The sequence below is a fragment of the Sinocyclocheilus rhinocerous genome, unplaced genomic scaffold (genome assembly GCF_001515625.1).
Source record: "Sinocyclocheilus rhinocerous isolate Xijiao unplaced genomic scaffold, SAMN03320098_v1.1 scaffold3008, whole genome shotgun sequence".
Lineage (NCBI taxonomy): Eukaryota > Metazoa > Chordata > Actinopteri > Cypriniformes > Cyprinidae > Sinocyclocheilus > Sinocyclocheilus rhinocerous.
The window spans coordinates 14,596-26,286 of record NW_015652302.1 but is presented as its reverse complement, the minus strand read 5'-3'; the positions used below and the strand labels follow the sequence as shown (position 1 = coordinate 26,286).

General features: G+C 38.1%; 1 protein-coding gene across 3 annotated transcripts in view; it reads right to left on the bottom strand.

Annotated features, from left to right (window-relative positions):
* Window positions 1-732: 732 nt before the first annotated feature.
* LOC107714598 (tyrosine-protein kinase STYK1-like) overlaps window positions 733-11,691 on the bottom strand; it is a 25,274-nt gene continuing 14,315 nt past the window's right edge. Inside the window, exons 1-10 of one of the 3 annotated variants that reach the window (XM_016520480.1) lie at window positions 5,101-5,300; window positions 3,546-3,604; window positions 3,242-3,415; window positions 2,399-2,725; window positions 2,129-2,310; window positions 1,860-1,940; window positions 1,477-1,685; window positions 1,347-1,387; window positions 1,129-1,225; window positions 733-1,025 (exon numbers count right to left, since the gene is read on the bottom strand). In XM_016520480.1, the coding sequence (XP_016375966.1) occupies window positions 830-1,025; window positions 1,129-1,225; window positions 1,347-1,387; window positions 1,477-1,685; window positions 1,860-1,940; window positions 2,129-2,310; window positions 2,399-2,725; window positions 3,242-3,415; window positions 3,546-3,603 (1,365 nt within the window). In that variant the 5' untranslated portion in view covers window position 3,604; window positions 5,101-5,300 and the 3' untranslated portion in view covers window positions 733-829. Of the gene's footprint in view, window positions 1,026-1,128; window positions 1,226-1,346; window positions 1,388-1,476; window positions 1,686-1,859; window positions 1,941-2,128; window positions 2,311-2,398; window positions 2,726-3,241; window positions 3,416-3,545; window positions 3,605-5,100; window positions 5,301-11,691 lie in introns of those variants that run through there. The other 2 variants (XM_016520481.1, XM_016520478.1) reach the window with 2 other exon arrangements.

The following is an 11,691-nucleotide window of genomic DNA, read 5'->3' as shown; positions in this document are numbered from 1 at the left end:
CGGGCTTGAGTGAGCGGAGGCCGGAGGGCTTGAGTGAGCGGCGGCCGGCTTGAGTGAGCGGCGGCCGGTGGGCTTGAGAACGGCGCGGCGGACGGGCTTGCAGCAACCACATGTGATGAGCCCGGGCTGGACTCGGCTTCGTCCAGGGTGAAAGCCGATCCAGCGATCCACAGCACGAAGTTGATGTATTTCCTCAGCGGCCAGCCGTGGCGACGGTTTTGCAATCCGTCCCCTCAGTTTATAAACCGTACTCACGAATTCTTAAACTGTTCCCTCGGTTTAACAAATCGTGCCCACGGATTAATAAACTGTACTCACGAATTTCCAATCCGTGTGCTCAGATTTTGTAAACCGTACCTTCGGTTTTTGAATCCGTACCCACAAATTCATAATCCGTGCGCACGCTTTCACAATCCGTTCCCTCGGGTTTGTCTTTAAACAAGGCTGCATCATTAATCTGGCTAATGTACTGCTAAATTTTGCTTGATCAGATCAGTCAAGTAAGTTTGAAACTTCTGTGTTTACTGTTTACTTTAAACTCCACCTTTTCACAGCATCAGGTTCAAATATCTAACTGTACAATACATTTAGCATTTTATTTATGGTAACATAAATAAAATCCTAGAATTTGGCAATGTTGCAATTTGTTCAATGAATTTTAAAGAAAGGATAATATCTGTAAACATTCTCTAAAATTAACATTTCATACATTCACATTTTTTAATGTCAATTCACTCATCAGGAAGCACTGGAGATGAACAGTTTACACCACAAACACTAAATAATATACTTATATATGTGTGATGTATTATGAAGAGTCATGTGAAGTTTAGAAAACGGTGTAGTTGTTGGATTCTCCATATCCTGCTTCCTTCAGATACTGTTCAATATTGATTGGCTCAGGCACACGGAGAACACTGCTGTCATTGGCACTCTTCTCTCCTGATTGGAGTTTACGCCTGACCTCAGCCAGTGAGGGGCGGTCATGTTCTTTCCACTGACAGCAAGCTTTGATAAGTGAGAAACTGGAGAAAAGCAGTAGTAACAATTGATTATTTTGAACATACACACTGTATAACCAGTGAATACAATTATTTTACAAAACAACAATTCTAAAGGTGCATTTACAGTGAGTTGGAGCAGTTGTTCGTTTTCTTCAGGGTTTTCCCTCGCTGATGATACTGTAGAAGTTCCTTTGCAGGGATTTCAGCAAAGGGGACTTCACCTGAAAGTATAAAGAATAGGATAAACAAAAATGTGAGAGAAGTTAAAGGTGAGAGTTATTAATCATTATAAGCAAGATAGTCAACTTAAATCGTCCCAAAAGAACCGGACAGCAAACTCACCAAGAGTCACCATTTCATACAGTAGCAGCCCAAGTGACCAACTGCAAAAAAAGATCAAGAAATACATGTATTTGAGCTGAAAACATGAACATTGTTTTTCCCGATAACATGTATTGTGCTTTTTACTTACACATCACTTTTTGGAGTGGCTGGTCTCTTGGCCAGTAGCTCAGGAGCCTGCCACTTTTTTCTCCCAGAATCTTCACTGTGATTAGCACTTGCTGATGTCCTTGCATACAAATCACCCAAACCCCAGAGTTTTGCGGTACAAATCCTGCTGACTAACACACTGCGAGCTTTGATGTTGCAGTGGAGAAGATCTTTGCTATGGAGAAAGTCCTACAGAGAAAGAAGCAAGAAAGGTCAGATGATCTCCATCCTTGAAACTGAACCAAAATATCACACGATACCATCATTGGTGTCATATTTGTTCCAACTAGTGCTTATATTGCCAAATACCAAAATGCTTGGATTTGACACTGAGAAAAATGGTGATAACAATATTGTGCTCACCAGTGCAGAGGACACATGTGAAGCCATGGTGAAGATCTTTTTTTCTGTCATCTGATACATGCCGTCTGGTCCAACATTATCCTGTTAACTCCAAATAACAAATGAATTTGCACCAAAATAAGTTTATTTAGATGCACAACCTTTGAGATCAACAACATAAGATAAAGGAGGCATGTTAGAACTTTCAAAAATTGACTTATGGCCTATGTATGGCTGTTTCCCACCAGTTGAGAACCGCTGCTATAAAACATCTTGGTCAGACCTCTTACCTGTCTACACCTCCACAGGAATCCGAGCAGATCTCTGTTCTCCATCTCTTCAATAACAGTAATGAGAGGAGCTCGCAGGGATATAACTCCCAGAAGCTCCGGTAAGAAGGGATGGGGCCCTAACTGGGAAAGGAAGGATGCAAATCCCAAGAAGGACTGACTTTCATGGTTACTGGCTGAATCTGAGTATGAGAACAAAAAAAGGAAAGTGAAACTGAAATTCAAGATCTCAGTCAGACGTTATGACTATATCATAAATCACTCGGGCACCTTTAAGTACACGCAGCACCACATTTCTGTTTTCCATACGAGCCCTGTAGAGTGAGACGGAGCTGTCTGACTTCAGAGAGTATGATGCTGGGAGAGGAGACACCCCTTTGAAGTTCTCCGGTAGTCGCTGTCGTAGAAGTTCCCTGGGCTTTGTGAAGGCTGAAGCTGTGGCGCCAAAAGAGCCTCCTCCATCGGTAAAGGCCACATTGTTGTCATTGAAGGAGGCATGTTCATTTCTATAGGAGTCTCGAACTGGGCTGAACGTCATGTAAGATGTAGTGTCCAACGCTATTGGCTCACCTTCAAGAGCATTCAGACCCTGGGGAGCTACATATAGGGAGATAGAAAGAGAGACTGTTTAGGTGGGATTCAATGAATTAAAGTATGAAAAAACAGAACAGCATACTTAATAAAATATATTACCGACCAAATGTCATGTTTGTTTACTTGAAGTCAGTATCAAAACCATTTTGTGCAAACAGTCTCAATGTGTAGATTAGAGGCGCGATTCTTAAGCCCTTGCCACGACACATAAGCACAGTGGTTTGCATTTGAGATGCAACATTTATGCTTAACACTAAAGCAAATATTTAATCCCTGTATTATGTACAGACATTATGTGTTATTAATTAGGAAATACATTTTTGTGATTAACTTTTTATTCAATTTTAAAATGTACACATCAATTTAGCTATGCATCATACATGTAACATACATGCAAATGTATTTTGCATTTAATACATTTAGCAAAATGCGTTTAGTAACATTGAAATATATATTAAAATGATACATATATATATACTCTTGGCATGTTGTTTTTTAAATATATATGTAGACACTCACCATCAATGCCTTGCAAGTTTCTCCTAGTCTTGGTTGTTCGACTGGACCTGGGTTGCAGGCGATCCACCTTCTCAGGACAGAACTTCAGCAGCAGCAGAAACACCAGCGTGACCAAGAAACTCATCAAAAACAACACCGGTACGATTATCACTTCCTGTTCATACACACGGATCTCTGAGGGAGCAAATCACATGTTGACGGAATATGAGCAACTTTTTTACATTTTAGCTTACAACTTTGGAGACATACTCGTCTAATGATGATGATGCCTTTTTGTTTTATTCGAAATACATGATCTACTCACCACACAATGTGTCTCCAGGTTTACATTCAGAATACGCAGAACTGGAAGTGGTAGCCATCCTGCGCAGAGACGGAATGTGGATTTAAAAGGTTGGAGATGTTTAAAATTAGCTACTTGTTTACCAAAGTATTGCGCTGTGTTTCAGGTTGATTTCCAAATATGGAGAACATTGAAACAATGTAGATTTTAAATGTTCTAAGTCTTCTATAATGGCAGTATGAAACATCATGCTGAATTCTGGGTCAGCGTAATGTGATCAGTGTTTCGAATCAGCATAAAAGGCTTTGGGTAGTTGAGATACATCTTTGTCAACATCATCATATATATGGAAATAACCCCAGAAAGAAAAAAGGAGAAAAATACTAAGAAATAGATTTCACATATAAATATTTACTGTGTACATACAGTAAGTAAATTATGTGTTTGTACATGAGAGTATCTTGTAAGTATAATCTCAAAGACGCTACACTACACACTTATGCTCCATGTGCAATATGAGATGGCCTCATTTGTGAACAAACAGTGAACACTCAGTCTGGTGTGACATTCTAAATGTCAGTACAACAAGACTAATACTTGCTATACTTTGTGTGTGTTCATGGCTGCAATTGTCAGCTGTGTTGTGCTACTAGATAAATGTGTTCTTTCTATTCCTGTAAGTGTGGCTAAATGTGTTTTCAGACTGTGAAGTAAAAGGCCACTGTATTAGCTCGGTTTCTGACATACAAGGAACAGCCTTTTTATTTGTATTATGAGTCTCAACATGTTTGTCTGCATTTTTTCATTCTCAAAGACGACACAACAACACGTCATATACACAGAGGTACATAGGGAAACCCACATAAGCAACTGAGATGTATTAGACATAAATATCTTGACTTAATGTATTAAAAAAATAGTGTATTTAAAATTGTCCAATACTTTTATTCAGTAAATATTCAGTTGATCAAAAGTGACAGTAAAGACATTTATAATGTTCAAAAAAAGATTTCCAAATAAATAAATGCTGTTCCTTTCTAGCTTTCTATTCATCAAAGAATCCAGAAAAAAATGTATCACAGTTTCCACCAAAATGTTTTTAGTATCAAGAAGTATTCAACAATGACAATAAGATGTTACTTGATTTCTGAAGGATCATGTGACACTGAAGAATGGAGTAATGCTGAAAATTCAGTTTTGCCAACACAGGAGTAAATTACATGGGGAAAAAACTGTTAACATAGAAAACAGTCATTTTCAATTTGACTAATATTTAAATAAATACAGTCTTTGGGGGACTTTCAAAAACATTAAAGAATCATACTGACCCCAAACATTTGAATGGCAAATATAATGCTCTGCTCTCTCTGTAGTGTATTTGTCCTTCTTTGACATAAGTGAGGAATGTTTTGACATCAACATGTGTGTTCTGTGCACTTTATAATACAAACTAATTCACAATAAATAATCAAATCATCTGACAGCTAATTCCACAAGTAGGCCTGCCTTGTAAACAAAAAGACTAAGTCACGTATTTCACTTTGGTGGCTTTGTCTGCAGGTCTGTATTGGCCTACCTGCTGGACACTGTGGTTGTAGGTGGTCTTACTCCTTGATGTTCAGTCTTTCCTTGTGTTTAGATTGTCTCTATTCAGATAGTTTTCCATAATGGAAATGATATCCCATTGTTGAATACATCACTCTTTCCCATGTTTTACAGTGTCATCAGTACCTTTTATAAGTCTCCTTCCTTGTTTCTAGAGAATCTCCTTATGGTGTACTGCTTGTGTTTGTCTAGGTTGCACCTTTGTTGGTGACTTAGCTCCACCCTTTTCACCTGTGCTCCGTCTCTTCACTTGCTGTTGTTGGTAACACCCTCCTTTTCTGTAGTGCTAAAAAATATTTTTTTACGGCCAAAGGGTTTATTACAGTGCCAAGCCATTTCTACATTTCACAGAGTATCATTTACAGCTGTCAACCCCTGTGAAATTACACTACATCCAGTGAAATGCTCAGACCCTGCCTTCATCTCTACTTGTGTTAAACTAATCTCATCTATAATATTCAGTTTATGTGACATTTTCTTCTTCCTGAATCTAGCCTAACCAAAACCTGATTATCCAGCTCCTCAAGTTTCTCTAGGATGTTCAGACATCCAGGCACGACTCCTGACTCAATCAATGGCCATTAAAAACAGTAGAAGAGGGCGTGCAGGTTTACCTTTCATCCAGTGTTTATGGTTTAGAATGAAAACTGTTTCGTCAGCACTTGCATTCAGTGTCTGACAGCTGATGGTTTTAAGTTGAAGGACTTCAAATAGTCCATAGTAAGATTGCACCATTCAACATTCAGTTGCATCAAAAACCAGTTAAAATCGGTTAATCAGCAAGCCATAAATAAAAAGTAATCAAATAGACATGACAAAGGCCATTTTTTTAAAATAAGTCTTTACCAGCTAAAACTACAGAGACCATGCTAATTGTTTATATCTAACACAGAATACTATTTTAAGGTGTACACTTATTATCAGACATGGACTTAATATTTTACACCTTAGGTAAATAAAGTAAATTATTATTTTTTAATTGTAAAAATTTACTTTTTCTGGTAGTGTTAGGGTGTGGGTTAGGTTATAGTGTTTATAACTAGCTGTATACAGGAGCAGATATAGAAAATTATTAATAGGATGGCATGAGGTGCACTCTAAAAAAAAAAGGTTCTTCAGCGGTTCTTTGGAGTGGTTAAGGTGCTATATAGCACCACTACCATATAAAGAGTTAAGCCCCCCCCTGTATGGTTCTTCAGCGGTTCTTTGGAGTCGATGAGGTGCTGTATAGCACCACTACCCCTGTATAGTTCTTTAAAAGTTCTTTAACTCTCTCTTAGTCTCTTAGTTTAGTTGGGGAAAGGGTTAAAACAACATTAAAATACAGTATATTTCTTGAAGATATGTTTTTTGTCCCCAAGGCCCCCGTAAGGAAATATTCCAGGGCCCGCACATGAGACCTTTGACCTCAGAAAAAAAGACTCGCGTGAACGAGCACCGATTTGCCTCCGATTTCGGGCATTTGTCGGCAATTTCGCAAAACCTGTCCACGAGTGAAAAATCGGGCTAAAATCGTGCAGTGTGAACTCGGATTTAGTCTCTTAGTTTAGTTGGGGAAAGGGTTAAAACAACATTAAAATACAGTATATTTCTTGAAGATATGTTTTTTGTCCCCAAGGCCCCCGTAAGGAAATATTCCAGGGCCCGCACATGAGACCTTTGACCTCAGAAAAAAAGGACCTCACCACAAACAGCAACACCAACTTCACACATTACTAACCAGTTAGACTTTATTTCTGGAGTATCTAAAACAGAAGTTATTTATTGAGAATTAAGGTTTAGATGTTTTTTTTTTCTTTTCAACTTACCGTTTTGGTGAATAGTGTTTGCTTTAGTTGCCTCTTGACCCTTGACTTTAATTTTAGGTTAAAATAAGTTTCTCTTTGACTGTTACAATAATGTTTATACAACACATATGTGATGGCAAGGAACTTATGGTAAAATAATTTCATGCGTCTGAGTCTCTGGTTGCATTTTATCCAAATCTGTAGTTCTTTTATGAGTTTTATATTATTGCAGTTCTACGATACTACATAACAATGTGAGAAAATTGTATAAACCACTTTTAGAGTTATGGGTTGTAGAGAGGTTTCAATTCTGTCACTCACAGACATGAAGAATCAGCATGTGAATCTCAGCAAGGGTGACAAAATATTCTGATAATTTTGATATGATTTCTTGAACATCACAAAACAGGGCAGTAAAAAGTCACAACAGAAATAAAATAGTAAGAATAAAAGAAAATACTAAGCAATACAATGCAACTGCATAATTTATTCATGTCGCAATGCATGCTGGGAGCCATGGATGAGTTATGATTGGTGCACCATTGTTGAGAAAAAGTGCTATATGGCACCTCTTATGGTTCTGCATGGCACCATTTGACAAAGGTGCTATATAGCGCCTGTAAAAATAAGTGCTAAATAGCACTAAAAGTGGTTCCCCTATGATTACGAGCCAAAGAACCACTTTTAGTGCTATATAGCACCATTTTTTTTTAGAGTGTTTGGCAGCAGCACTATAGCAAGTGTCCATGTGTAGTTCATGTGGATTTCTGGTCTGTTATACACATTTGTGTTCACGAATGTGCAGAACAGTTGCATTACCATGAAGTAATCTGTACTGTTTAAAAACAATCAAAAATAACTATTAAAATATAAATATCCAGGGTACCAAGACATTGGCTATTAAATCAACATATTCTAAATGTCTCTGAGCTTGTAAGAGTAGGTCTATCATTAATGCATACAGAGGACAAGTTATTTTATTAATAATGCACAGGCTGCTTGGATGACATAAATCACAAATTTTAGTGCATCAAGTTTGAGAGCAACAAAAACTTTTGTCTTATGTGGATATTATGGAAGGTCAGAACACCCTAGCAACTGCCTACAATCTCTCTCTTGCTCTCTCCCACTCACTCTCTCTAAAGCCCCATTCACACCAATAACGATAACTATAAAGATAATGATATTAGCATCCACACCAGCGAACGATATCTGTCTGTTTATTAGATTCAATAATGCAAATTGTCACATATAGTTGGTAACTACATGTACATCGTTACAAATTATACTTCAGCAGTTACAAGGTTATTGCTCTAGGTAGAGTTTCACATTTAGTACATATATACTTAAAGTGATTAAATAATTACAGTATATAAGGAATACATTTACTGTTTGGAATATCTGAAAAGCTATGACCATTAATGTTACATATGCATTTAGATTAGTTGTGATCATGTCTTTTCCCCATTACCTGAGCTGTATATGACTCCTAAATATGCTGGCTTGAATTTGAGATCAATTTTCCAAACATTTATATAGCGACACAGCACCTTAAAAGACAAAAAATCAACACATGCATGATACTGACACTGCATTAGCACTGATGGCATGGCAATGAAGTATACCAAGGCCGAAAAACATTACACACCTCAAATGCCAGCCAGGAATAAGGAGAGGCAACATCATAAAATAACTCAATCATTTTTCTGGAACTGGACATCTATAATAAATAATTTATATTATATTAAGTCTTTACCGGCTAAAACTACAGAGACCATGCTAATTGTTTATATCTAACACAGAATAATATTTTAAGGTGCTCACTTATTATCAGACATGGACTTAATATTTTACACCTTAGGTAAATAAAGTAAATTATTATTTTTTTAATTGTAAAAATGTACATTTTCTGGTAGTGTTAGGGTGTGGGTTAGGTTATAGTATTTATAACTAGCTGTATATAGGAGCAGATATAGAAAATTATTAATAGGATGGCATGAGGTGTGGCAGCAGCACTATAGCAAGTGTCCATGTGTAGTTCATGTGGATTTCTGGTCTGTTATACACATTTGTGCTCACGAATGTGCAGAACAGTTGCATGAAGTAATCTGTACTGTTTAAAAACAATCAAAAATAACTATTAAAATATAAATATCCAGTGCACCAAGACATTGGCTATTAAATCAACATATTCTAAATGTCTCTGAGCTTGTAAGAGTAGGTCTATCATTAATGCATACAGAGGACAAGTTATTTTATTAATAATGCACAGGCTGCTTGGATGACATAAATCACAAATTTTAGTGCATCAAGTTTGAGAGCAACAAAAACTTTTGTCTTATGTGGATATTATGGAAGGTCAGAACACCCTAGCAACTGCCTACAATCTCTCTCGCTCTCTCCCACTCACTCTCTCTAAAGCCCCATTCACACCAGTAACGATCACTATAAAGATAATGATATTAGCGTCCACACCAGCGAACGATATCTGTCTGTTTATTCTAAGCGCACACTCATCTGCCGTTTTAAATTCTCATGCTCGTTATAGCAGGATGGATTCTGATTGGGTGTCAATGTTTATATCGTTCATCAGCTGGAACAAAAAGTGATTTCAGCGATATCGTTTCTCTGTGCCTTTTTCGTTATAGCTGTGGTGTGGACTCTGCTATTCGTTAATATTGAGAATGATTTTTTATCTTTATCTTTATAAGTTATCGTCCTTGGTGTGAATGGGCCTTAAAGGGGTCATATGATGCGATTTCAATTTTTCCTTTCTCTTTGGAGTGTTACAAGCTCTTGGTGCATAAAGAAGATCTGTAAAGTTGCAAAGACTAAAGTCTCAAATCCAAAGAGATATTCTTTATAAAAGTTAAGAGTTAGCCACACCTACCTAAAATGGCTCGTTCGAACACGCCCCCACATGTCTACCTCACTATGTGGGAAGATTTGCATAACGCCGCCCAAATGTTCACGCAAAGAAAGAAGGCGTAACTTTTATTCTCGCTGTAGTATTGTTGTTGCCGCTGCCGCCATGTCCTGAAGACGCTGTGTGCTTCGTTGTGAAAGCGAAGCTACTTTGTTTGGTCTTCCAAAAGAGGACGATATCCGCTTCGTCATGCCTAGAGCTGATCTGTGCTGGTCGCTGAGGGAATACTTCAACTTAGTGCTGTGGATCGCCGGATTGGCTTTCACCGTTTTCACCGCTCCTTCGTCGGATCCGCCGGGCGCGCCGTTCTCGACCCCGCCGCCTCAGCTCACTCTTGCCCGGCTTCAGCTCAGGCTAAGCCGGGGCTTTCGCTCACGCTAGGCCGCTGTGTTTTTCGTTGTGAAAGCGAAACTACTTTGTTTGGTCTTCCAAAAGAGGACACGACTACAAATCAGTGGTTAAGTTGTATTTACAACACTGTTCCAGAACAGTTCAACCCAAATATTCAGATGTGTGCAGCACATTTTATGGAGGACTGTTTACTGATCCTGGGAGAGTTACGTTAGACTAAAATGCCGGCAGTTCTGACTCACGTAAGTACGTTTTCATTTAAAGGATTTGCCACTGATGATTCAAACGCGAGTTTTGGGCAGTGTGGATTAACGTTAGCACTTGTTGTTTGTCATTTCTCCGATCACAAATGCAGACATGGTTTTATGTTTACGCAGCGCAATGCAAGGCAATGCGTAAAAAGACAGTATAAGTCATTATAATCAGTAATTATGTCCCACTGGATGCAACAAATGCCTCGTTTGTAATGGGTTTTAATGTTTATGTCTCGTCGCTCCGGCTGGGACACGGCATCAACAGTATGTGAGGGGCGTAACATTTCCGTCTCCCGCTTGAGGTATTCGGCCAATCACAACGCACTGGATAGCTGGCCAATCACAGCACACCTCGCTTTTTCAAACGATGAGCTTTGTAAAAATCGAGGCGTTTCAAAAAGGCGGGGCATAGAGGAGAAACAATAATGTACAGTATGTGGAAAATAATGTGTTTTTTTAACTTTAAACCGCATAAACACATTCATTACACCAAATACACAAAATAATGTTCTTTTTAGCAGCATCATATGACCCCTTTAAGTCTCCCTTTAACTAGTCAAGGCCTTTATCAAGCCAACATAGTTAATCAAGTTCAGATTAGATTCTTACCTATTTCTCTGATTTTCAGAGACTCAGGAACCAGTTGGTGGCAACAAATGAGCAGTGGTGGAAAGAGTAGTGAAAATTTGTACTTAAGTACAAGTACTGTTACATTGCTGAAATAATACTCAATTACAAGTAAAAGTACTGGTGTCAAAATAGTACTTAAATAAAAGTACAAAGTACTCTTCTCAAAAACTACTCAGAGTACTAGTTACTAGTTACTTTTTAGCCGGCGATATTTACACGGAGACTGTAGTGTGCACAGCAAATTTTTAAATGCTTAAGCTTAAATATGTAATATTAATGAAATAGTGCTCATAAATGGCTGTTGAGATAGTATTCTCAAGTGAAATAAGTAGAGGCATGGACCCGGAAACAGCAGTCCTTACATCATGACTTAACAAGAGGATTCTCCCAAAGCCATCAAACTGATGTCATCAGAGCCAGAACACCATTCCAGAGCGGAAGCGACGGCAGACAATTTTTTCCCCAGTGTATTGACTTGCACGGTTCAATTGTTCACCACAAGACTAGTAATGTGCACTAAAAAGGTAAGTAGGGTCATTTTTGATTTCATGACGACTAATTTTCAATACCATTGGCAAAACTACCACATACTGTATACTGCCATATAGATATTT